This window comes from Leptosomus discolor, chromosome 6 (genome assembly GCF_034619465.1).
Source record: "Leptosomus discolor isolate bLepDis1 chromosome 6, bLepDis1.hap2, whole genome shotgun sequence".
Lineage (NCBI taxonomy): Eukaryota > Metazoa > Chordata > Aves > Leptosomiformes > Leptosomidae > Leptosomus > Leptosomus discolor.
In genome coordinates this window covers 11,002,310-11,030,299 of record NC_141396.1, presented here as the reverse complement: position 1 = coordinate 11,030,299, position 27,990 = coordinate 11,002,310, and the positions used below count along the sequence as shown (strand labels likewise).

Sequence of the window (27,990 nt, the reverse complement as noted above, 5' to 3'; positions counted from 1 at the left end):
ATGTGGTCTATAATACCATGAAGCTCATGATGAATTCCAGTAGTTTTTGCCTGTTGCGCTGAGGTAGGAACGTAGTGCTTAGTTCCAAAATGGTGTCTTTTCTTTGTTTTGTCTGATTGAAAACCTGAAGCAGAGCATGAACATATCACCATGTTAAAGGAATGTCCTTTCTTTTGTAATGAAAACTTTATGGTCTATACTAAATGTCCTGATTTACAAGACTTCCCCCCCTACACCCTTTCTTGAAGGCTTAGATGGCAATGCCTTTAAATATTAGAATTCACTCAATGTTGAGCCATTCAAGTGGTACAGAAGAGAAACTGAGAAATAAGCAGTGTATGATAAACAGCCAACTCCTAACAGCAAGGGATAAAACATGCACTCAAAAGGCATCTGAATTGAAAGTGTAAGCACTTTGAAAACAAGAATTCAGATGCTATGGTCTGAACAGATGCTCAGCAGATGCCATCTACTTCCACTTTTCCAACAGCAGAATAAAATAGAACTAAACCGATGGATTTGATATGTGCTTTCTTCACAGCTCTTGCAGCCTACAGGAAGATACCTTTATGCTAGGCTTCACTACAGGCTAACTATTCTTAAGATTATGTAACACATCAGTTTAAAGGCAAAGACTTCAGTACCCTTATCTAGCAATACTTTGCCTAAATGCTGATGCTTTCAAAATTATAATGCTAAATCCCATCTGGCATTCAGGAAACCATGTCATGCTGATAAAAGAAAAACTCTTCATTTGCAAAACCTAGCTAGGTAATTTAAAATTCAGAATGCTAATGGTAAAGTGCAAAACTGATCCTTCATTTTACAAGTTCACCTGTATCCTCTTGGTGTACTGTGGAAGTCCATTAGGCTGGTTCTCCTGGAGCATCAATCACTGCTAAGCCAAAATTCAGTAACTAATACTTTTTGAAGATTTTAAGTAGTCCTTCAAAACTAAATTTAGCTGTTACTAAGCACAGAGCATGCTCTCAGCCTTCCAGCATTGTCACTGATGTCCAATAAAGACATGGAGTAGAGCAGAGGAACTTCATTTGCTGTAAATAAAAATGTCTAGTCACCTAGCCCTCACCTAGACAAGTTTTCTCAGGGGCAAGAATTGCCCTCTTCTGCAATGGGTGCTCTTGTCCTACAGCCCTGAGCCTTAAGGAAAGCAAAATGCTGAAAACCCACAATACATTTGCGCAGATACATTCACAGATTTTAAACTGACACTGAACAGGTTCCACGAATTGCCAAAATTGCACTCATTATTAAAATGAAACTTAACAGTCTCCAGCTTTGAGCACTGAACTTACCCCAATTTCCTTAAAGACTTTCACTGCATTTTTCACGTGACTGTAGGTAGCACTCTCAGCTGCAAGGAAAAAAAAAATCCAGAGATAAACAAAATGCGATTGAACTTGGGCTACCTTGTGCTAGAAGGAACAGAACGAACCAAACCCAGTTCAACATACCATATACAGCAACATTCTTCTCCGTCCTGCTTATTAAGTGCCTGTGCAACTTTTGAAGGTACTCAGACTCTGAAACAGGACCACTAAAATTGTGAACAAAGATGACAGCAGAGCTATATGCCTCCAGTAAAGGTCCCAATAACCTCTGTAGGAAAGTGATGTACTGCTGGTGCTCTTGAGACTGGCTCACCTAAGAAAGGGCAACAAGAGCTTAAGTGACAGAGACCACTAGAAACAAGAAATGACCTGCAACACAGTACACAGCAAAATGGCAGCCAAAATAATTCTTAGTACAAAAATAAGTAGGGTGGCAGAACACATGAAAGCACAGCAAAAAAGCAGTTTACCACAAGGGACAAAACAGGCACTACACATCACAGGTCAATGCTACTTTTTTCTCCTCTAGGATATTAATAATTATTTTCCTAAGACAACATTAAAGACACGATACTATTCTGCAGCCAACTGAAAGGTTGTTGTACGTTCCCAGAGATGGGCATAAGTTCCAAGTGTTAACAAGATGTCCTAAAGACTGTTTGTATCAGCTCTGTGAGAAAACTGGTAATATGTCTAAAATCAACATCATAATCCACGAAGTGAAATTTAGGGTGAAAATAAATACCAGCCCATTTACAGTGCATGCTGTCAGTAAAGAATAAAGCACTTAGATGCTAAGACACTTGAGCCTTCATCAGTTTTCATGAAACTAACCATTGTCATTCCACCTCCCTATAAAATTATTCCATGTTTCTTCAACTGTTTTCCTCATGAGAAGGAGAGAAACGTGTTTTACTGACTGTAGAAAAATAGACAGGCTAACACTGCGAACCGGCAAAAAAAATTATCACGACCCCGCCCGAACTAGCAAGGTTGTTTGCGTCTCTCGCAACAGGCTTCAATGCTACTAGCCTTAGGATAATATCACCTTCAGGTAGCAATCTCTCTGTTCTTCTCCAAAATCACTGTCTTCATCTTCCTCGTCACTTCTCCAAGATAATGGCTCAGGGAGTTTTTTATCCCATTGCTGTTCTGTAAGACTGGGGCTAACATCCTCCTGATCATCCTGCTTAAGTTTGAAAGACAAGGTGGTAAATAGGTAAAAAAACCCAAATCCAGGCAAACAATAGTTCTATTTCATAATCTCATCTGACTTAATCAGTCCACTTGTTAACCAATATTTAATGAAAGCAGGTGAGACCCAATTACAGATAGACAGGGTTGAGACAAGCAAAGAGAATCACAGAATCACAGAATGATTTGGGGTGCAAAGGACCTTAAAGATCATCTAGTTCCAATTCTTTAATTTGCCTGTCAAATAGAAGAGAAAATCTTTGCAAGTGTTGCTAAATTTTCCTACCAAAGGCCAAGCAGTTGCCAAGAAAGTGTTTCCAGCTGAGTTAGGATAGAAAGTTGAGATGCTATCTAGATACGGACGTTGCTAATCTCCATACTACTGTTGCCTCAAAGACAGAGTAGTAAACTCTGTGTTACTATATTACAATAGTAAAACCGGAATTAATGCAGAATACCACAAGTTGCTATTTGGAAGTGGTAACTTACTGACTCTAAGGATGCTGTTCTTGCAGTTGTCCCCATGTGAGATATTGGTTGAAATAGAATGAGCTACTTTTGATCTCAAAGGCCCCAAATTGTCTAAACCTTGATTACTTTGATGCGGTACATCAGAATTTTAGGTGTACAGTAACCAAGGTGCAACAGAAATATTCCACCTGACTGACTGATGTTTGATGCAACATTCAATTTAAACAATGCATCTTCAGAAATTAGTTTTAGAGATCGTAAACACTCGAAAGAGTAAGGGAAGCCTTAATGTCAATCATTCACCAGTATTTGTTTTGCTCAAAGTAGCAGAATACAAAGATTTTTCAAAGGTCACCAGTGCTAAGTCACTGAGGAAAGACCCCCATACAGACACCTTGTAGATTTGATTAATGTCATAATACTTATAAGAAAGAAAGAGGCCTCTGCAGCAAATGAAGAATGACTCCAATCTTACACTCTGATCAAATGCTTTATTTTGAATGAAGCAAAGGTCACAAAGTAAGTTTAAAAAAACACCAGAGATCACTATCCATTGGGAATATTTCTTAGTTTTAGAAGTAGACACTAGAATCACATGAAAATAATTTAAAAGAAAGCATGGATCAATCAAGTTCAATGTAGCTGGAAATTTGTCAATGTGCTAATGTCAGCAGTAAACTGAAATAATTAGAAGGGGCAGAAGCTAGCTACCTTTCTTAAAGAATAGGTTATAAAAACCCCACAAACATTTTCAACTTGTCCAAAATCATGAAACAACCACTGCTTACAGTGTTTGCACTGATTATGCTAATTCTTAATGTTTTAAAAGTAGTAAGCAGGTACAGAGGCCTTCTAAGTTTGAGAAATTCACTGTCTTTTTTAAGCATTCAAATGTCGCACTGGTGCTGTATATCAGACAACACAGACAAATATTTATATTCTGCCTAATCTCTATATCCCAGCTATAAAGAGCAAAGTACCAGACTCAGCAACCAAAACTTATACAAGAACCCTCAAGACAGGGTTGAGTACACAAGAGGTGCCTATCTACTGCTGTCCAGACCTATTTTCCTCATGTCCCCAGGCATGGAACACACAAGTTTCTTCCTAATTCTTTGACTAGCACTCATTTCTGGATTTAGAACCATATCATAGAATCACAGAATGGTTTGGGTCAGAAGGGACCTCAAAGACCATCTAGTTCCAACCCCCCTGCTATGGGCAGGGACACCTTCCACTACACCAGGTTGCTCAAGGCTCCATCCAACCCGGCCTTGAACACTGCCAGGGAGGGGGCAGCCACAACTTCCTTAGGTAACCTGTTCCAGTGTCTCACCACCCTCAGGGTGAAGAACTTCTTCCTTGTATCTAGTCTAAACCTGCCCTCTCCCAGCTTCCAACCATTACCCCTCGTCCTATCACTGCAGGCCCTTGTGAAAACTCCCTCCCCAGCCTTCTTGTAGGGACTCTTCAGGTACTGCAAGGCCGCTACGAGGTCTCCCCAGAACCTTCTCTTTTCCAGGCTTAACAATCATTATTTATCTAATAATGATTACAAACTAATGCATGACAACATGTCAGTAGTTCAGATAAAAAGCAAGCAGTAGTAACTCCAAAGAAGGAAAATTTTTAATAGCCGAGTATATCACGTAAATAATACCTATGGTTATATATATTAAGAATGGAAGCATGTATCAGAAAGTATGTAGTGAGATTAGAATGAAGCAGTGGCCATTAACGAATACACCAGAAAGCAGCTCTAGCCTTCTTTGAAACTGGAGAGCTACAAGAAGAAAGCAGCTAAACATGTAACTTTTTCCATGTGCTCTTTAAATTCTTTTGCTTCCTCCTGGGCACCAAGGTGTGTTTACCGTGCACAAAAAAGAGTTTGGGAAGCAAAGGTATGCTGAGTCAGCTGCCCCCTGGTCCCCAGGTTTCTTTACAGTGTACACCACTGTCAGATTGCACCACACAGCGACTCCAGTACATCCCTGAAACTGCAAATTGTGCTAGCAGAGGAGGTTTACAATAACTTTGAGACTGATGCAAAGAAATCAAAGAATGACAAAAGATCTGGACTACTGACTCCTGTAGAATAGAAAGTAAACATCGTTGAAGTTATGCTACAATATGAAAGGGCTCCAATAATAAAATAAATCCCCATTTTACAAATCAGTATAAAATATGTGTCTTCCTTAGTAGGTTCAATGGTACAATGAAATTACACATTCACAGCATCATAGGATGTCTATACCCAAATGTCTGATGCTTACAAATGTAAGAATGAAGTAGTATCAGTCTTGGACTTGTTAAGTTGCTACAAGCTTTCAGTAACAGCATATATTTAGAACAAGACTCACAACTAAGAAGCATAAACTACCTAAGGCTAAAGTCAAGTACAGAAAAACAAAGCTCACTTAGTATCTCTATCGCCTTACCTCAGCCACCAGAAGAATGCCATATTGTATCAGCCGTTCCACAGATTCATGGCAAACTTGATATATCACCTGGCAAGGCTGCGCAACATAAAAGAAACACACCGAAAAAAGTCACATCCATTATACCTGTTACAGCAACACCAGTTCCCTGTTCAGTATGAATGGTTTAGATACAGCAGTATTATTCCTTTTAAACAAGTTATTAAACTTTTACTAGCACAACCCCAATGCACTACTCTTAAGTTTATCCTAGAAGACATTAAAAAAATTACAGTGAAATAGGGTAGTTAAAATTTGTCCAAGCTTTTTGAAGAAATGCATTACTACACTGGTAGAAAATCACATTAAATATTCTTCCCTCTTAATTGCCCCTAACCAAATTTTAGTTTGTTAAAAAATCCTCATAAAACTAAAATCATTGAGACTCGTACCAGTGATTTATTTGGAATTTAAAGGAAAGTACACTTTCAAGAAATTCCCTTATGTGTTTTGAAAAGCTGAATAAAAAGCCAATCTCTTCTACATTGTTCATAATCATGCAGGAAAAGTGTTCTAAGTTTAAAAAAAAAAAAAACCCAAACAAAACAATTATTGACTCTGAAAGCAGAACAATAAGATTACTAAAGAACCTCACCATACAAGCTACATTACTGCCCAGACAAAAATACTAAAGTTGGCTTATGCTTCATTCAAAACAGCACGAGTCAGAAATACATGTACAAATTTAAGAATTAATTCAAGAACCTCTAGAATTCTAAGTTCTACACATAAGAAAAAAAATATCTAGCACTTAAAACTGCAAGTATACAGAGTGTTAAGTATACAGACAGTCTGAAAACTGAGATAACATCAGCTCTCCTCAATGTTTTGTAAAAAAACCAAAAGCAAAGTCAGGCCATGTTTAAAATTGCCACTAAGTACTAGGTGTGGCACACTCTGACTATTGCACTCCTATGCAAATTAAGAGTATCTTTAGAATCTGGAGCTTTAGTTCCCAGTGTAATTTCAATCATCTATGCAAATTCATATAAGTTGGGTACTCTAAAAGACTTGCATTTGTTTAAGTGAAAAATATTTAAATAGTTGGGGCAGAATGCAGATATCATTGTGATGGTCTAATGACATAAGCGACACAAAATCTGTTAAAAGGCATTAAGAAGCTCAACCTCAAGTTGTGGGAAGCTGTCAGGCATACAGTAAGCAGCTTTTCTTTCTCAGGAAAGGCCTAAAGCCAGCACAGCAGAAATGCTGCAGGCTCACCCCAGCATCACCCACTTCAGCACTTGCAGTAGCAGCAGGCGTGCTCTCAGTATGTATCCCCGAAACCAGATCAACTGATTTTGTCACACCTTGACAAGGAAACAAGGTAGTGACAGGAGTCTGGCAAGTTAATTCATGCGTTATCTTAAGCCAGGCATCTTTTGGATGAACTGTTTTGACGGAGCTACATTCGCCAAAATGTTCAGACATTTTCTTGAAGCAAATGGGAACAATGCTATCTTCCATTTTCAAATTATATTCAACCTCTTGATACCCATCACCATCAGACTGTACTTAGAGTGAACATATCAGACCTGTGACATTTGAAGAAAGCATCAATTAATTTTAAAGTAACATATGCAGTTACAAGCAGAACAAAAATTTGAAACATGGACAATTAATGCAATTACTTACTTACCAAAGATATAGTAAATTCGTTAGAAAGCAAGTAACACAAGCTGGCAGCTTTTCGGACCAGGTGTTCTTGACTAATCAAACTGGGAGAAGCACCGTTGGTACCATTTCTGTACCTCCTACTCTGAACTGCATGAAGACTGCAGGCTAGAGCAGAAACAAACATAAGCAACGTTTATTTTTCCAAAGAGCTTTATAGCAAATGAAACTTAAAACTTTTGTTTTGTCTATTTCTGGGCCTAAAAGCAGTCAAACATTACATATGCAACTGAAAACTAAAGACAGAATTCACCACTACTTTTTGTCCAATTAATGTCAGATCAAGACAAAATCTCATTAAAATATTGCTGATCAAAGCACAGGTTTTGCCATGTTGGCTCAAAACTCTGATAGTGTGCTGCTTATGGCAGTGGCCAACACACAAATACTTTCAAGAGGATGATGGAAAAAATTACTGGAAACATTCCACAACCAAAACAGAAGTTTACTTCATTGTTTTTGTTAGGGTATACTTGGGCTGAAGCAGGGAGGGAAGAAATATACAAAAGTAAATTATATTAAAAAGTGATGAAGTTTGTTTGTGCAGATACTTGGACTTCATGTGTTACAGGAAAGTCTTTCCTTGGTAAACCACAAAACATACCAATAATGGCCTCTTTAATGAACACATGAAGTACTCCATTGCTGTAGAAGTTGAGTTCAAAGACAGCAGGTATCGTTGTGCTGGGAGTGATGAAGAACTCATTGTTTCGGCTAGTGTTTGTGATATTTACACAGTTCCCCAACAAGTGGATGGCATGCATGACAACATCATCCGAGTTCCCTGAAAATCCCAAGTCAAAGTCACGAGCTAAGACCTCCTCCTTCATGGAGAAGAAATCTTCTACCAACCTGGAAAGATCAGTTCCCTAGAAATAAAAACAGAATCACACAGTGAAATAAATTTTCTGCACAGGAGTTTATCTGTAAACCACACAACCATGTATATAGCAAACACGTAAACAATACACTAATTGTCAATAATCCAAAGCACAATAGTCACATCAGAAAAAGTTATTTTCACAGAGGTTTTGCTGAAATAGCCCACAGATTTTGAATTACATACGATTATATTTTAAAGCCATGCAGCTATTTGGGAATGTAAGTTTTTTGTTGGCTTCTCAGTTTATTTCACAACCTGCAGAGACCTGATTTGTTCTTTAAGAGCATGTTAGAGATACCATATCTCCATTACCTATTCTATAAAACGAATTATCAATTATCTGGGAATATTGTAACAAACAGAACTGTGCTTTTCCTCAAGCACTTCCTTTCCTTCTTTTTTGCCAAGATGGCTTCAGATCACATTGTAAAATGCTTCTTTGATCTTACTGTTTTAGGAAATTGGAAAGACTGGATTGACAGGAATGGTGATACTGTCCTTGACAAGCAAGATTACATATCTGACCAATATTTTTCAATTTGTTCTCGATTTATGTGCCGTAAAACCTTCAGATTAGAGAGAGAAGGAATTTCAGAAAAAATGCAAGACACACTCGTTGGAGAAAAAAAAATTCTTCCAAGCCCCATGCACAAGACTTAAGTTGAAATTAGTATTGTTCTGCCATTGTGACATAACAGTACTGAGGAACAGCAAAAGTAGTTTGAAAAATAACAGAGGAGTTTCTAGCATATTCTTTGGTGAATGTCTTTGTGATCTAAAAAACAACTTTAATACAATGAATCAAAACCATGTATTCCTTAAAAAAAGCATAAGTACATTCTGAATTACAAAAATCTGTTTCCACATGAGTATTTATTATCATCCCATCAACAACAGCTTACCTTCAAGCATTCACTACTAACTAAAATATTAGCACTCAGACTACCTGAAATCCATTTTAAGGTAAAAGAAGAAAGATGCGTTTATTAGTATCATGCAATAGTAAAATGTACATTTATTTATTTTTTTTAAAAAACAAGGCCAAAGTAACGTTTGGCTATTTAAGCAATGTGGAAGCCTTACCTGCCTGTGTCGGTAGAGCAGCAAACAGGCAACGATGTGGGTAGACATCACAGCACAGGACTTGTTAGCAGCTAGAGGTAAGCAAGGTAAACTGAGATGTTCAGAACATCATTACAAGTGAAACAGTACCCATCATTTAGAAAAAAAACCCCCACAATAATAGTGATATTGGCACAGAACTATACCTTCTCAATGAAATATGAAGTGTACTTTAGTACTGTTACTATAGAACCACAATAATCAAATTAAAGTAACTTGAACTAAGAAGGGTGAGTAAAGTTTAAATGTTTACTAAATTAAGTACCATTTTGTCTGCATCTCTTATACCACAAACCACAGATCTACTGACTGAAGCATGCACCACATGACCTATAAAACCTGGCAGCACTGGTCCATGCAGCTAGATGAGTTCATGTGAGTATGATCTTAAATAATGCCATTAAGACATCGCAGTAACTTCTTACACGAAGTGGTAAGAAATCAAACACTTGAAAGTACAGCAAGTTCAGCTTACTAGTCCAAGAAATACAAAAGATAACAAAACAAACAGAATAAGAAGCTGGTATGTAATCAGAAAGAGTGTTATAAAACTTCAAAGAGGAAGGAGCGAGGCAAAGGATGGAGAACTGTCAAGAGAGCGTTTTAGTCACGGAATGATCACCTGAATGGAGGGAACTGGGAAATATGACATTACCAAACAGTAAGTTAGTTCATGCAATAAGCAAAACAGGTAGCTGACAGTGATACTGTAACACTTACTGAACAAAATATGCTCAGCCAAGTTGGATATCAGCTCTCTTCTGAAGGGTTCACTGGTAATATCTCTGGAGCTGGGCAGTGAGGCCTCTGTACCTTCATCCACAGTCTCATTAGGTCTGAATACAGAATAAAAATTCACATTATTACCTTTAGATTTTGATAAAATGTGAAATAACCTAGATTGACGTCTATTTTTTTATACACTAACTGAATTACAGCACAAAAAAACCCAGCAAGCAGTCTGGTAAGGGCACAAAAATGTGCAACAGGCTCCACAAAAATTTTAGTATCTACCAACTTTTCCAGATTCTTTCTTCAAACTAAACAACAATCAAAGACTACCAAAAGAAAAACTGCAACCTTGTCCTATGGCCATTCATGACTTTGCCATTACATCATTTGTAACCCACACCTCTTTTCGCTTCAATGAATATGGACAACAGTAGATTAAGCAAATCTGCCTAAAACGCAGTTTCCAGCCCAGCCTCTTCACAAACTAGAAATGGTCTTTTGTATGGACCTACAACTTTCTAAACATAAACGACTGACTTTGTCTCTACCAGGATCACATAGGTTTGCACAAGTCCAGCAAAGACCTCAACTAAAATGTGTATCTGTGTAACAAATGAGATCTAGCCCTTGAGCAGTTTTGCAGTTGAATGACAGTCACCTCTGTGAGCAAGGGGTACTCACTCCCAAGTCCTACTTGCTTTGGAATTATACCAAAACCCACCTGATACGTTTGTGAGTTTTAAAAATAAATCCTTTATTTTTCATTGCGTTCTTTTTTCCCCCTAAGCTATTCCATAAAATTTAAAATTAAACCAACAGAGGTCACAAAAAATTAAGAAAAAAGAAAGACTCCTCAAACTTAAACAGAGCTCCCCAAAAAGAATGCAGCTCTCATAGTAAATTGCACAGTCACAATTGCCTAAGTTTTTAGTTTTTCTATACACAATTAGGTTACCCTTGGGGAGTTCAAGCGCTGCTTGGAATGTAATGCAGAACACTAAAGGCAAACAAACCAACCAACCAACCAGCCCCCAACCTGCCTCCTTCTCCCCAACACCCAGAAAAATTGCTACCTGGATGGAAGTATAGCTGGTAACAGAGCTTGTTCCAAAGAGAGAGGAGCAGGCACAGGTTTTTGGCTTTGGCTGTTCACATATTCCTGTTAAGAGAAGACTTGTTATTTTTTGCACTTTACCCACCTTATTCTTGCATTCAACTGATAATACAATTATATCAAAAAGGAAATTATTCAAAAATGCAACTGTGATTAAAACCAGTTCACACTAAAAGAGCAGTAAGGTCACAAATTAAATGTTTTCAACAGTTTATTCGCTTTTGATTTTATTTCATGGCAAACTTTCCACAGCAATAAATCTGTACTTCACAAAAACCACTGCAACAAAAACAACAAACACGTAACCCCTGTCAGCACCCTGCTGGGAACAACTCCTTTGAGACTAGCTTCTCCATTATTAAATTAATGAGAACTGCCTTCATTAACACGAGCGAGAGCAAAGTCGAATACCCAGTCACAACCAACATGGAGACTGTAATTATTGCTTGCTGCTGCTCCTCTCAAACGCCAGGACAGGGAACTTCTCCCTAGGTAAACACCAGTGTAGAAACTCCAGTTGCAAGACCCCTCGCACAGCCACAAACTAAAGCGCCCAGGAAACAGGCAAGGTACCGCATGCTTGGAATTTCTGAATCCCGAATTTCTCAAAAGCTAAATGCCTCTCCTTACAGGTTAGCATTTACATTATTCTGTTTTCAGGACACTGTGTTCCTTCAGTTTCTATAAAGACTGATGTGGGAAGCTAAAGAGCCACTTAACCTGCTGGTCAGAAAAACAGTTCCCTCCCAGGGAAGCTGCTTAAAGGACTTTTACAGCCAGCTCACTCTCTTCTGCTTCTAAGCCTGTGCTCACAGAACTGCAGAAGCCCAAAATTAACCCCCAAAGCTCATCTCCTTTAGAAAAACCTGCAGTGACATAACTACAACAATTTAAAAATACAGTTACACTTCTGCAAATCTTGGTTAAGGCATATTAAACAATTTATGTAATTTATTACCTTTCTGGAGTACAAAAAAGAATACACATGAAAATGAGACTTGACAGAGGTTGCTAGGAAGGTAGAGAGTGATTAGCACTTCACTAGATTAAGAGGGCAGATAACCTTCTTCTCCTTATACTGATCCAAGAACAATTGTTAACTCCCTATCAAGAATAGCCCAAGCCTTCACCTTTGGAAGTGAACTAATGTCCTTCCCTACTAGGCTAATTATAACGCAGTGCAGACGGTCACAATAATTTCATGCTGTGGTAATTGAACCCTCCAAAACTCTTCAACCTACTGCTTTTCTGAGAGAAGTAGGGCAGAAGGAACACCACCTAATTAATTTGAATAATGTTCTAGTAGGTGGTTGTTAAAGTAGTTAATCTTATTAAAGTCACACTAAAAATAAGGTATACTGGAGCAGAACACAGATTAGTGAAATGCAGATAAATTAAGTATACTACTAGCAGATTCTCCAAAGAGATCAGAGAAAATTTAAAAAGTGAAGGCAGATACTACTCCACCATCCCATTCCCTGAGAAACTACACAACAGTATTTGGTGAACTAGTGCGAGTAATAGCTGTAAACTAATAATGAACTACAACTTTCAAAGAATACGTAGATTTTTATGATATATTATCCATCATACTTTTATAGCTACTAATTTGCTTAGCAATTTTAAAAACCCAGTGAGATAAATGTCCATCAACAACAGTGTAAGCCATTAAATTACTTAAGCTGTAAAACAGTATTCAGTTTACTTCAACTCCAAATATCTCTACAACATAAAGAATTACTGTATGGTACAAGGATCATTTTAAAGTTGTTTACTAAAACAAAACAAACAAACAAAGAACCCCAGTGAGAATAGTTACACCACTTCAAAACTAACATAATCCTTTATATCAACTCTGAATCTATTTCAGCTTAACACAAACGTGTCCGAAGACTCGCACATTCAGCAAAACAGGGATACTTTTCTCCCACCAGAATGGACTTCAGCAGACAATGCTAAGGATGATAATCCACAAAGAGAAAAATCAAAATAAATGCATCCCATTACTGAAACATCAAAAATGTCAAACTTACTTTTAAGGAAAACGGTTGTGCAAAATCTACTCTGACACACCCATAATTCTTCCGCAGCATTCTGAAGACTCCTCTAGCTATACTCCAAAGACTTTCATTCTTCTTAGGCTTGCCCTGGAAAACATAGGTGGTTGGTTTGGGTTTCTTCCAATTTGCATTTAAAAGGTTACGTTTAAAATTAAAACGCATGCAACAGCAGACAAAACAAGGCCGAATCTTTTGACACACCTTATGACTTCAAGTAAATCTAGAGAACTTCTGTCTTCCATAGATATCCACTTGGACATATGACTTGTTATGTCATGAACTTGCATTTAGAAGTATGTCAGCCATACCTCAGCACTCCCTACCACAGAGGTTTTTGATTCATGGCTCTATGCTCTTCAACACTAACACCAAGTACAGGTGACAGAGGACTACTAGCACATCATTTAACTACGTAACACATTCTCCTGCACATAAACAGAAAGTCCCCTAGGCAAAACAAAATATTCAATTGCTCTTACCAGCTGTTCGCTGTTATAGTGACCTTCAATTATGCGATCATAGGAGATTCCCACAGGTATAATTAGGACGTCAGGAGTAGCATTTGAGAAGAGAGCATCCACCACCACAGATAAAAGACCTGCTCTAGCTCCAGATGTCTTTCCACTTCGAGACCGTGTGCCTTCCAAGAATATTTCTAAAAACTGCTGCTGTCTCAACAGTTCTTCTATGTGCTGAATACAAAAAGATTGTAAAAGAGGAAAAAATAAGTAGCTAATTATACTGGCAAACTCACATTTGAAATACATTGTCAGCAACCATTTCCTTCTCAAAACACTGGAAAACCATGAGTTGGTATGTATACTTGTGAAAAAAAAACCAAAAGCAATAATTAATGCTCAACACAAACTGCAATTGAATTTGCATGAATATACAAGCAATATAATGCCATTTGTTCAACAGCAGCATCTCTAGCAACAGTCAATCTAGCTAATTTGCATACATCCCTCCTTATGGTTCCTAGCACATCCCAGATGCAAATACAGCAGTTATACTAAATAGCACTAAGGATTACATCAACCCATCATAAACAGAGACTTGCATTGTGTTAACAGAATCAGTGTAGATATGCCTCAGTACAAAAGAAATCAAAGAAACAAGGCTTAAATTTAACATTAATTCAGAGACTTTCTTTAATAAGGATTACACAGATGAAAATCTGCTCATCCTCAAAGGCGCTGGGCATTCAATTCTCTTTTATCCTATGCGTTCAAGACTTCATACAAAATGTATCCTTTTTTGCAGCATGAAACCTAAGACAAATTCAAAGCAGTAAAAAACATCCCCAGACTGATGGAACTCACTTTCCCACTCGCCACCCAACTGAAAAGCTACCTACAAAACCAAGAAAGACAGAAATACATACCACGTAGAGCAAAGCTCTGTAGAGAAAGTCCTTACGGCCATCAGGACTCTGATCTAACTTTCGACGAATGAAAAATCCTCCTAGCTTGCGGATCAATGTGCTACACAATAAAGAAGATTTATACTCATTGTTTTAGTTTGCAGGAAACTACTCCACGTCCAGTACAAAATTCCTAGCACACAACAGATACAGAAATTACTGAAATTCTCAAAGACTAAAATGTATTACGCTATTTGCACATGATGGGACCACACAAATATTACTCTGTTTAACTTAAGGAACAGGCTTCTCCACACTGTCTTGCTCCATTTCACTCCCTTGACAGACCACTTACCCTCTGCAGTGACTCTGACCGGGAGATTACTGTACATTAAAATGTCAGTGACCCACGTAACAGTTAACCTGAGCTGGGCCAAGTCTGTGCTGCACATACAGCATGGCCTTTGTGCCCATGTTGTACTGCAAATACCCTTTGGCTGCAGGATCAGCTCTGCCAGCTAAGTTTAACAGAGGAGCCTGCGGGCAGCTCCCACCTGGCACCAACAATTGCATCACCTGCGTGGCCTTGCCTTCATCTAACAGGGCAGCAAGAAGCTTTCATGAGAACATCCTTCCAGCTTGACAGAAGAAATGATGAATAGAGTTGTTTACTTGTAAGAGAATCATGTACTAGCTGAAACAAACAAAATGGGGTAACACTTTCTGCACACGGGGTCAACACAACTTGCTATGCATGGATCGGAGCCCTCCCGAACAGCTCGGTGCTCCCAGTGTCCAAATGGACATTAGATTACTTATGCTAGTCTCTTTCTTTATACTGCTAGCCCTAATAAATATAATTTTAATTGATACTTTCTAAAGTCAGAACGCCTTTCTTACTAGGATCTCATAGACCAGCACCTACTGGTGCAAAACACCCTGTAAATCAAGGTATGCCCCTGTTTCCTCATCATTTCCTGCATCTAGTAGCTTGTCAGAAATCAGTTATCCCCAAATTCTGTCTCACTGGCAAACCTAAAAGACTTTAGGTTCTTCAGCCACTAGAAATATAATTTAAACAGAAACCAAATTGGAGTACTTTCCCACAAAGCATTATTCACTCAGTACTGTTGCTGCCCATTAGCTAGATCATTAAAACTTCATGAAGAAGGGTTATCCATTCATGACACTTTTCCACATACTCATCTTTCCTTAGTCACCTGCCACTTTGAGAGTCCTAGAAGAAAGGAAAATCCTTCTTTACCCTACTTAGGTTATGCCAGAGTTTCTCAGAAGGATCTTATTACGCTCTCTCTCTGAGCATGTAATAGGAACCAAAGTTCTACATGATGGCCCAATAATACTCAGACTATCTTACTTTTGGACATAAGATATATTGCGCAATAGGTCACCTGAAGACCCACCCCCTCAGTCTTTTTCAAAGAAGAAGAGGTTATTACCTGAAGATGGGGATGTTGAGATTGTTCCCTGCAGCAATGTAGGGTGCTTTGATGTTATGGCAGAAAAGAATGAATGTAAGGAGCAGGTAGTCAATGTGAGATTTGTGAACAGGCAAGAAGATAAGAGGCAAATTCATCTGTGGTGGAGAGAGAAGATAAAAAGAGAGAAGGCAGTTGGTAAGAAACATGGAATATTACTCCTTTTCTAAAATCCATCATTGGGATTGCCAGCATCATATTATCAGAATCAACGGTTATTTCTGTTTACCATCATCCAGTTTCTTTACTTCTGGTTTTCATTCAGCTATGACAACAAGAACATTTCAGTCAACTGTACTTCTTAATTTTCATGGACTGTAGTTTTTAGTTGTATGCATTACATTAACAATGATTAATATTCCCAGACTCACAGTATTGAGACAACAATCAAACAAAGGCATGTGGTCAAATCATCAGTGTCATCAAAGTACTGCTATTTCTTTCTATTAGGTATCAGCAAGGATCTATGAATAGTGGGGTTTCTGAACACTGTAATCAAAAGATAACAGAAAATATTAGGAAGTTTTTTTTGTTTGTTTGTTTCATTTATCTAATCCATCTTTCTATGGTAAACCCCGCAAAAGGAATCAATTCCTTTTGAGTGTAAATAAAATGGTAGAATTTACGAGTTATTTTGATCAATTTCAATAAATACCGAAGGACTGGGAACAGATTGCTAATAAGAAATAGGAAAAGTTTATTTCTGAATGATTTTTATTCCAAATTAAGGTAAGAGTGAAAAGTCCTAAGTAGACCTACTAATTTATTACTGGCTGCCTTAGCACAAAAAAAGAAATAATGCTGGATGCAGATTATCCAAGATGATCCTTCAGCCTGATAGTTAAAATTTGATCCTAAAACAAAGGTAAAATCAGAGTTCATATAGCATTTTAGGTTACACAACTCAAAGAAAATTGTATCTAATGAAAAACACTATTTTACAGATATGAGACAGTTCTATCTACAGTCTGGTATCACAGAGACTTAGCAGAGCTCTCCTAAAAAGAGAAAGTGCTGTAAACATAAACTACATGAGAAATCTACCTTACTAGATTCTTTCCTACCCTCCCTTACCTCTGTTGCTGCTTTGACCATTTCTATTTGACCTCTGTGGATCTGAATATTCCAGAAAAAGCTGTTGAACAACTTCAGTAACACCCAGCCAGTCAACCTGAAGGAAGAACAAACACAATTCAAAAAGCTTCATTCATTTCTGCCTCCATTTTTTATTGCTTCTATATGACTAATGGCAAAGCTATAAAATCTAATTACTTTATATTCAAACAAAGTTACTATAAAATCCAGTTTCTTAACAAGTTCTTGCCTATCAGCTAAGCCATGGTTAGTAACCACATTTCAGCCTCCTGCAGTTATGACAAAACTTGTAGCATCAACCTCAGTGAGGGCTGTTCAAAGGGCAGAGACCACTGTACATACGGGGCAACTTAACGCAGGTTCTATGATCAATTGTAGTAACTAAGCTAGCTAGCTGACATGTTAGGTAACAGCATGTATCTGGTCTCGTGGGAGAAATTAATATAGTTACAAAAAATACAGAGTTTGCATCACAACAGTTAGTGAAGGGGACTAGGAACACGACAGAGACTAATTCATCCTTAAGTAGTAAAGGCAGACACCACAGTAGGCGATTTTATCTAAGATAAGACTCTCTTCAAGATATTTATAAGTACAGGTTAAGATTCAATGGGCTACTGGAAAAAAAAAAATCTTTCACAGTCTAAGATGCTGCAGCTAGCTGCTCTCACCCGTATCAGCCTGAAAAAACAAAGGACATTAATATTGGTCTAAGCATTAGCACCAACCCAGTTTCAGGAGGAAAAAAAAAAAAAAAAAAAAGGCTGTATTTAATCTTGTAAGATTTATTCCTTGGAACGGCAGAGGGTTTCTGCTGCACCTGAAAATGAAGAACAACTACCATCTCATTAGTTAACATTAGAAAAGGGATTTTTATGAATAATGTATTATTTTTTAGAATAATTATTCATTATCTATGAATAATGTGTTACAAGCTCTGCTGGTATAATACAGAAAGAGCTTGGCTGCTGTTCTACTCATTGACAATACTGATGAGCCATTTTTCTTACCTGATTAAAGCAGGTGACACATTTGCTACCATTTCCTGCAGAATTTTCCTAGCTTTTTTCTTCACTTTGTTGATAGCTTTAGCATCCGTTTGAGCAAAACTACCCGGAGTACTTGGTTCAGAAGCTTCATCTACAATGGCCTTCTGGACTCTAACATTAAAAATTAAAACTTATGAGACAGTCCCACAACAGAAGAGTTCAAGACAGACAACAACTGCTAGGAATGAGCTATACGTTAGTATAGGAGTGACTTGCAGACATAAAGGAACATACACTGACGTACTGTGTACTCTAAATGCATTACATTTAATTCAGCAGTTTTCTAAACTCTGATTAAACAGCTGGATGATGGATGAATGTGCTCAAAGGTGACCGTATGAAACAGTATGTATGCAGTTCGCAGGTACCAACATTAAGTGACTGCCAATTTTCAGAAACAGTTATTAAGGTTAAAAAGCAGAAAGAACTCGCCTCTTTGTTAATACTTTCTTTTTCCTGCCATAGCAACGTCACTTACCTCAACAGACAGACTTATGTAGTTGCCATTTTGCACTTCTACATATCTTCCCTCTTGAATTCTCAGTTTTACAAAGTGTAACTAAATTTTATAATGGCTATTTTCCTCATTTAAAACATATCTAAGAGAGATGAAGTGGTTTAACACACTGTAACTGTGGCACAATGTGGTCTGCTTTACTTTTCAAAAGCAACACTATCATCTTCAGATGGGACTCAAACATTAAAAATTCAGGAGAGCTGGGAATGTTAACGTAGGCAGTGTGTGCCCTCTGACAAAAGTAGACTCAAGGGGTGGACATGCGGTTGAATTTCTTTGTGTCCAGGGAAAACGAATACCTTAAATAGCTAATCAGGGGCTCAGCATGCCAATTAAAATGCTGTACATGAAGCAGAAAACAAGCTCCACAAAGTAAAGGGTCGTTTTTTCATTCTATAGCGTTTTTCCAGTTTTGCCTCATGCTCTTGGTGTAGTTTTCATGGAAAAAATAGACTGGTTTGGGTTCGAAGGGACCTTAAAGATCATCTAGTTCCAACCCCCCTGCTATGTACACTCAGGCTACTCAGAAATGCTGCTTTCCTGTTATTTCTGAAACACTGACAATTTCTGATGACTGCAGTAGGACTTTAGTGGGAATGATTTACATGAATTAGATAAACTTTTGAAGAGTTCCCATGTAACAATTCATTTTTCTGTGTACTGTCTGCTGTCCACCCACTATGCATCATTCATTTGGAGATCTGCAATTCTTAATCTCCCCTCTTCTACTATTCAAACAGAAATTGCAAGCTAAAAGGCTGTGCTGACCGTATCTTCTAACATTTTAAACAGTCCGATTTTCAAAACCTGCCATTTCCAAATTCTTAAATCATATTATAATGTATCAGTCATTCAAAAACTAAGTTTATTTTGCATTATCTTACCTGCTGTTATTCAGCACATTTTCTGTCAGATTCTTGGCAAACATACCCTTATGAACATCCCTCTCTTGCACAAAAAGGACATAACAAAAGCGTCTTGCAAGCCACCCTCTGTACCTACAAAAATATGAAGGATATCTGAGAGTGACTCTCAAAATATTTCACTGCCAAAAAAAAAAAAGACTATTAAAAACACCTACAAATACAATTAAGAAGCAAAAGCAAGTAAAGTTTTATGAAGGGCTGCCTAAAAGCTTCAGTATCATCTAGTAAATTATCAACATGTTAATGTTAAGGATGAAATAACTGATGCATGGTGCAAAATATCTGAGACAACTGAGGTCTGCATTACTTCAATTCAGGGCAATACTGGCCTTAAAATATCCCTAATATCCCAGGAAAGTAGCTACAAACCAGCATATACATTTTGTCTGTCCGCTGGAACCGACTGCTCAGCTCAGCAAGGACAAAGGAAGATGTTGTGCCGATTTCTGATTTGGTGACTTTCCACCAAGGAATGTAAATTCTGAGCTAAGAGGTTTGTAAACTCCTTCAAGAAACACTGAGTTCTCTTGGGAAAGTTGCTCACATTGTATGCACAGGGTCAACTCTCACAGACACTTCTGAAAATACGTTTGCATCAGCCACCGACATTAAAGGCACTTTTTTTTGTTATCTTTTCTTCCTTTCCAGTGCTTTAAACACCCAGCCCTACGTGCCTCCTATGTACTTTCTCCTTTCAAAGTTTCAACAGGAGTAGAACCACTAAATAATCAGTAAATCTCTCTACAAATTCTAAGTAATGCAACTTAGCTTGTGTGGCCAGTCTCCTTTTAAATTAACCCTGTCCTCTACTCTCTGGATCATATAAGAAGCAATCACCTAAGAAAATATTATTTTGAACAGTTTTCCTAACATCACAGAAGACGCACGTGATATGGGAAGGGCTAAAATCCAGTCCCCAGCAGTGAATATTCATGACTATTTTCTCTCCTCACCACCCTCACTCACCAGGCCAGGCCCGGACAAGCCACCACTCACGCGGGTCACTCCACAAACCAAACATAGCTGGGACCCCCGAACAGCAGAGCTGACGTGATGGGGCAGAATTAACAGTTGGAAGAAGAAATTAAATTCTGGCCATTCCTAAGATCAGAGCACTCAGTATTATGCAAAACCCCTGTCCTGAGGACTGCTGGTGCAATGCATCGCTGATGTTTCAGCAAGCGTCCCAAACCGAACCGTGGGTGGCAATGCTCATGTCGGTTTCCACACTGGAGTGCCGCCAAGGTCTCGCTGCTTACTGATCTTGGCTGTTACACCTCCCTATCACATCTCAGTAAATTTATACATGTGTTACAACCAGCTAGGAAAGATGAGAAGGAACTTTTACACTGCAAAAACCCAAACCACCTGAGCGCACAGGCGACTCACAGTATAATTAAGATGAGTGCACATGCAGAAGCCATCGGCACCGTCGGACATGTAACAGTTACACAAACATTCTGACTGTCTCTAAGGACAAAGAATTTTGCTATTCATGCTGTCAGGGAAGTAGACCAGTGATTGTTTTAATTGCTTTTCCACTTTCCCCTTCTCATTGGAGTTTGCGAGCCTTACTGATTTTTCTAACAAGGTAAGTTAAGGATATGCTTCTTTCTGACAACGATTTGGTAACTATGAACATATCATCACAACAGCATACAGTTATTGGAGGGATCTGTCAAGGTATAAAGGCTTCTACATTCATTTGTACAGCTTAGATTTTGCTAATTACACTAGGTCATATCTGTTTTCTAATCTTGTAGCAATGATAGAAGATAAAACCCACACAGAATAGACCTAGTCAAGATATATTACGAGACTGACATATTCACACCTCAGAAAAAGGCTGTGGTAATGTCTCAGTACAGGTACAGTACGCTAGCAGTGAAACAGAATCCCTCTTGCTTTCTAAGGCCAAGGAACTGTGACTGTGTAACCCCATGGGACCTCAGAACTTCATTAAAATTGTCAATTTTCAGACTATAATGACATTCTGAGCTAAAGGCATTTTATTTCAGAATAATTCATTAACCCATATTTTGTTGCCCTTGTATTTCTAATTTAAGTAGCTCTGACCATTCAAACGCATTCAAACATTAGACTTTTGAAACCAATTTTTTAAAAATTATGTTAAACACTATTTCTGTGATTTTTCTGTATTCTGAACTACAAGCTCAACCCTTAAAAAACTGTAATTAATTCAAATTGAAGAAAGAACAGCCTCTAACATTAGCTTCCTCCCTCTCAAGCATAGCACAATGCTGTCTTTCTTCTACTCAGACGCTTTGGCTCATTTCTTTCAGGCTGCTGGCCACTCTTTGTTTGCTCTGACTCTAACAAATACTGCAGGACCTGCTTATGCTAATGATTACTGTAAAAACCTTCAGCAAACATTATTAACTTTCCAAAAAACAGAATAAAGATTTTTTTTTGTACTTCCAGTATCTTCATCCCAGAACACAAGATATATTTCCAATAGCACAAAGATACATCATAATTTTTAGGTCATATACACCATCCTTCAGGAGCTGCACTCTGCCACAGAGGCAGAGGAGAGACAGTCTCACAAAACATGTTCAGATTTAATTGTCATTAGTGATAATAGTCAATGCCTAAATGGTGAGCCAGATCTGCTCAGTAAATTAAAATGCAGCCTGAAGTCATTCTTAAGCATGGGAATAAAACAGCTCCTCTCAGCATTATGCTACAGATGCTGCCATCTGCACTAAAGGAGAAAGGATTTAAACATGCTCTGTTTTTTGGAAAACAGATTTGACCCTTACACTCCTTGTCTGTAACTCCAAAGGACTTTGCTCAGCTCCCAAAAACACACAGCTGGATTTAACAAGTACATCACTTTCCTGAAGTCAGCACCAATTCCTGCATTTTAGGACAGCAATATATATTCACTCAGTCCAGATTATCCCAGAGATTTCCCTGTCATACGATCAGAACACACTGAATTTTAAAAGCAAAAGAAAGACTTACTACATTACCTGGTATGTGTTTCATTGATATATATGACATTACGTAGACCCAAAGAAGGAATACTAGCATTGAAGAAGTTATCCTGTAAAACCAAGAAGAAAAGGATTGTAACTATTTTGTTACATAAGAATAGTTGTGTCTTTACATTCATCATAACTTTTAAGATAATGCAATGATTTTCACCTCTATCATAAATGAAAGCCAAAGCAGAGAAGTGCTGAACTGGCTTATAAAGTACACGCAAACTGTTCTGAAATGAAAATGAAATTTAGGAAGTCACTATTCCCAACTCCAATACTTTCAAAGTATTCTCTAGGCTTTACAGCACACAGAAATGGTTTTATTGCTTGTATTCATCAAGCCAGAATATTCTACCATATTCTGATGTAATATAAACCAGGACTTGTCATAATACAGAACTCATCTTTGAGACAGAACTTTATTAGGCTGCATTCAGCATTAGTATAATCATGAGTCTTTTGACGCTCAGTCTGTGACAACCCGTTTGCCAGCAGATCAGGCATCACATAACAGCAGCCCAAGGGTCAGGATATCCATCCATGGTGAGGTGGCAAATCTCCACATTCCTGCTCTGCCTGAACAACAAACTCAATCCAGCCTTCTACATCCCTGGTACAGACTCTACATGCCAGGCTATTAACTGTTCCGGGATGAGCTTGGGAGCAGTTCTACTTCGGATAAACAACCTTGGCAGGAAGACCTAAACTTTAATCTTCCATATTCCAAGTAAGCACTTTGACCGAGAGGGTAGTTTCTTTCTGCCCAAATAATATTTAATTATAAAACTGGTACCATGCCAACAGTGAATTACAGCTAAAACCACTGGGACTGTGCAGGTCAAGGAAGACAAACACAGGACAGGGAAGGAGAAAGACGGCTACCGGCAACAGCATAGCTGCAGAACAGCCCCACTATCAATTTTGCAACGGGAGTCAGATAAGAGTCTCATTTGTTTGTGTTTTGTTTAGGACACATCATTTGCCACAAATTAAAATATATGAGTGTCCTATGTAATCTGCAAATCAGGTAGTAATTATGTGCTACAGTGGGAGCACACAGTCTTTTGCCCCATGTTAAAGCATAACTGCATAGCACATACAATCAACAAATTGTTGCTCTAGGCTTTTAAGAGGAAATTTCAAGGTAATACTAACTTCTTTGACTATTCGCTGGTAATTTTTTGTGGATCTTAAAGCTGATTAAATGTTCTGACACAGAGAAGTGATATGACTTGTTCTTCGTTTCCCAAAAATGAGCAACAAAGTTAAGCACCACTGAATGCCCAAGTCCATTCCAGTGCTCTAACAATTAGGTTATAACCTTACTCTGTGAAATCCATCCTCCAGCTGTAATGTCACACTTTAGCTTTTCCTTATTTAACTCTTCCCCGATCCTGTGTCAGGCAGAGGATGTGGTTCTGTGAGACCAAGTGGGCTGATAAAGCATTTTTCTGCTGCAGCAAGGAAGAAGTCCAGCTCCTGCCACCACATCCTACCCTTTCCCACTGAACACTATTGCTCACCTCCTAATTTATACCACCTCTAGCATTCATCACACCCCTTAACAAGCCAACTTCATTCAGGCAACGCAGAAAACTAAGACAGACACACTAAATGAATAAATAAAGCAGGCAGTTTTCTGCTTGGTGAGTGAACTTGATCAGCCCCCAGGACAGCAGGAAGGCAAACAAGAGGGAGAAGCAGGACTTCCCACTCCCAGCACTGACAAGCTGTTAGTTTGGCCAACACACTTAAAGAAATCTGTCTCACTCATCCATCCCTTTTCCTTAAGGGAATTAACAAAACAGGCAGCTCAAACAAAAGTGAAGTATCTGGAGTCTAATGAGAGGATCTGGTTTGTTACTGTCTGCTGCAAGGATGGTATTTTCTCCTTGTGGCAGAAGGCAACAGAGGGCTTAATAAGGTCATGGCCCGTTCTTAAGTGGGATCTCAGGATAGTTAATTAGTTTCTTATTAACGGACAAAATACAGAACAAGATTTTTATTTTTAAAGGATAATTCCCAACTTGAGAGGAATAGACTAATTACTAAATTTATGAAGCCCTAAGTTGAGGATTCCTACACACCTTCTCACAAGTCAGAACACTTAAGTGTCTGTCAGAAGTAGTCACAGTTTATCTAATCGCTTGTCTTGCTGCTCATATCGTCTGTAGCCTTCACAGCACATTTGGATTTCTATCCCATGTTTGTATGCCATTGCTGCAATTTTCTATTCTGGCATTGGAACAGAGTGAAACAACAACTTTTACTTGGTCAAAGAAACAAGTAAATTTTCACTGAATCCAGACAAATCATGGAGCTCAGCGCAGGTGTAACTGAGTGCAGTTTAAAGCCCAGGGTGTACATATAGCCAAATTACATGATGAACCGGTTGCAAACTATATTATGCCATTTATCAGCGTTTTGCATATTCAGCTTATGGAAAGCCTGCCCAATGCAGTTCAATAAAGTTCACATTTTAAATCAGCTTGCGCAACTTCTCTAGAGCCACCATCTTGACACTGTTCCCAGTAGACAAATATTCCAACTATCCTAACTGCATTTCCCATTTCCAGGCTTGGCAGAGAAGCCAGGAATCATCCAGGTGTAGAAAACCAACACGTCCTTCTCAAGCACAGGATTGATCTCTTCAAGTTTGAAGGGAAGCATATTGCTTACTTTCAAAACTGTACTTCCTCTGTGGATAGAGAATTAAGTGTCCTAAAAGTAAGCCTTAATACTTTCATATACACCAAATTCCTATTATTAATCTAGCAAATAATTTTTTCCATACAATTTCCTAGTGCTAATTCTAAAGAGCTGGAGAGTTATGTGCAAGGAATAAGTCTGCATTAAAAAGTGGGAGACAAAGCATGACAATAGTTCTGTGTCATCCATTAATTCCATGACAAAGAAAATATAACCACAAAGGTGAAAAATTATATTTCCTTGTGAATTAAGAACATTGTGACCTTAATTCTGAAAGTAAGAAAACTACTGAAACTTCATTACGCTGCAACTATGCATTATTGTCAAACATAATCCAGTCTGTAATCTTCTTACCCGGCTCTGGGGAGTGCAAACGTAGCAACATCGTCCCACAAACGGCCTTTTTCTGCTCAGCAGAGTCTCTGTCCATTTTAAAGTGGCAGATCGGAAGAAAGTGGGCCTAGAGTTACACTCTCCCTGCAGAACAGAAGACCACTGTGTAAATATCCAGAAATGTATGTTTCACTGTGTATGTGAGAACTTTGAGTAAGAGGAGTTGCCAGACACAAAAAAAAAAATTAGCCCCCTAAAAATTACGCAAAACTAACACAATTTTTTCCAAGATTTTTCTAAAAGAAATTATATTACCTCCAGATGATGTGATATTAAAACATAAAAGCAAAATCACAGGGTAGTACTTCTGTATCTTAAGCGCTGCAGCATTTGCTGACACACAAAATGTTAAAATAAATAATAACTCTAATAAGAAACAGCAAGGAAACTGACAGCCAAGAAAAGTGGAAGAAATTATCAGTAAATTACACTCTCAATAATGTAGAGTGCTTGTAACATGAGCAATGTATTTTAAGCTTTAACTGGACATCACCCTGTAAAATTGCAAGAAGACAAACGTACGCAAAATATTAACTCCGTGGACTCTGTAGGCTCTTTTTCAGCAAAGTGATACGAAAAAGCAACCACTGTGCCTTCCCCGATGTAATGCTATCTTTCTGAAGATTACAGAACCAAGAAATCCAAAGTAACTGCATTCACAGAACACATTCTCTGTTAGGCCATAAAGAAAATATACTTAACTACAATTTTTACAAAGTCTACTGAATTATTGCTTGCCTGAGAATGAGCACTGGATTGCTATTCTCTGAACCATATATTCTGTTTTTATTAAAAGAGAAGTTACAGAAACAAACCAAGACACCACCAAAAAGTTGTTTAAAGTAGCACATTTAAGTGGAAGAGAAGCAGGGTCGAACCAATAGCTTAAACCAGCATAAGGGTTGGAAAACACAAATATGGACCATCACATACTCAGCTGGAAATCCAGCCCAGTGAGAAACCAGAAAGTCAAAACAAACGCTGAAGATGTCCAAAAACTACACTGGGCATATATGACACTTAGCAAGCAGCATGAACTGGCAATTATTCCAAGGATAAGTCTTCCATCTGAAATAAACGAGCATCAAGATGCTAAGCCCGGCCCAATCCCTTCTCCATCACCTTCCATAATGCCCACTCCAAAATTAACCAACTTTGTAACAACACTGTCTTCCTTCTGCTCGCCTTCAAGCCCTGACTGAACTCACCACCACTTTCTTACAAAACCGCCTTCCTATCTCTTTTATCTCACCTGCCTTTGTCCCACTCTCTCACAGATCTCTTGGTTACCGCAGCTTGCTGTCTGACGCAACTTATATCTAGCTAGATAGAAAACCCAGCTGCCGGGACATCTGTCCTTTCCCTCAACTCTGACCATGTCTCCAACTCTTCTTCTGTATCAAGTTCAAACTCCTCCTCTCCAGAGTCAAGCCTAATTCTTCCTGATCTGCGCTTCTAAACCAACCAGTACCAGCCCAGTCCCCATGTGGCTGTTTTTGCTCCACCCAGCCCTCTCTACTCACTGCCCTCTCTGTCTCCTCCAAATCCCAAGACTCACTCAACAGAGGACAGAGACTTTTATATTCATATAAATACATGTATTTATTTTATTTATTTTCTCTGCCTCCTGTGAGGCATGAACAGCTCCAGCTTCAAAGGCTACATGACCACACATCTTTAGTTTCACGCTCCTTCTCACTTGCGCATTTCAAACTAAATCCTTCAGAACAGAAAGGAGCTTTCTATTTGACTTTGTTTTACCTCAGTCTCCTCCAGAATGGGAATCTGCACATTTACTGCTATATTAAATGATTAGAAACATCACACCAGAAGACTAAGACTATCAATAGGGTTTGACAGAGCTTTTCTTTACTAGCAACATTAGTCTCTGGCAGAGCACTGAACTGTTTGTTCCTCTTACATTTCAAGTTAAACTAAAACCAAACTGTATCATGCATGAGAGGCGATGCCTTATCTGCATTCTTCATAATAATTTTTAAAAAAAGTCCGCCTCTGACTCGAAGAAAAAAATAAGATAAATATGGCCAGTAACATTCACAATTTTAACTTACCCATTCTTCACTGGAATGCTTACATCTACTGATACTGCACTCTGCTGAGGTGGACAAATAGGAAACATCTATTGTTCCAAGGGACAAAGCAGTTTCATCCATGACACAGGAGTTGAACTGAAGATCAGAAGCTATAAAATAGTAACATATGTACACAAACATATATACACATAATTTCAGCGATGGGTGTCTAGCAAAAAATTAGCAAACTGTTACTTTTGCACCCTTCAGTAAAAGTGAGGTTCTGAAAAGTTTCACTGCAGTCAGAAATCAGCTTGAT

General features: G+C 38.3%; 1 protein-coding gene across 1 annotated transcript; it reads right to left on the bottom strand.

Annotated features, from left to right (window-relative positions):
• Positions 1–7: 7 nt before the first annotated feature.
• Positions 8–27,833, bottom strand: GPAM (glycerol-3-phosphate acyltransferase, mitochondrial). Its single transcript, XM_009952327.2, has 20 exons — positions 27,711–27,833; positions 25,600–25,722; positions 22,525–22,598; positions 19,487–19,600; positions 18,047–18,196; positions 17,016–17,112; positions 15,903–16,039; positions 14,464–14,563; positions 13,559–13,771; positions 13,053–13,166; positions 10,979–11,064; positions 9,894–10,009; positions 9,135–9,205; positions 7,773–8,037; positions 7,134–7,276; positions 5,456–5,533; positions 2,401–2,541; positions 1,476–1,665; positions 1,317–1,375; positions 8–124 (listed from the first exon to the last, which is right to left on the bottom strand). Exons 1-20 carry the CDS (start codon positions 27,810–27,812, stop codon positions 8–10), a joined length of 2,490 nt encoding a protein of 829 aa, XP_009950629.2. The 5' UTR covers positions 27,813–27,833.
• Positions 27,834–27,990: the final 157 nt, after the last annotated feature.

Bases quoted from the DNA above. Each gene is read 5' to 3' on its own strand.
- GPAM (XM_009952327.2), bottom strand. From the start codon at position 27,812: ATGGATGAAACTGCTTTGTCCCTTGGAACAATAGATGTTTCCTATTTG. The intron at 18,197-19,486 runs GTAAGATAATGC...TTTTAATGTTAG, and splicing joins AATGTGCTGAATAACAGCAG to AGTCCAGAAGGCCATTGTAG. The intron at 13,167-13,558 runs GTAAGAGCAATT...TATGTTTTCCAG, and splicing joins ACTATAACAGCGAACAGCTG to GGCAAGCCTAAGAAGAATGA.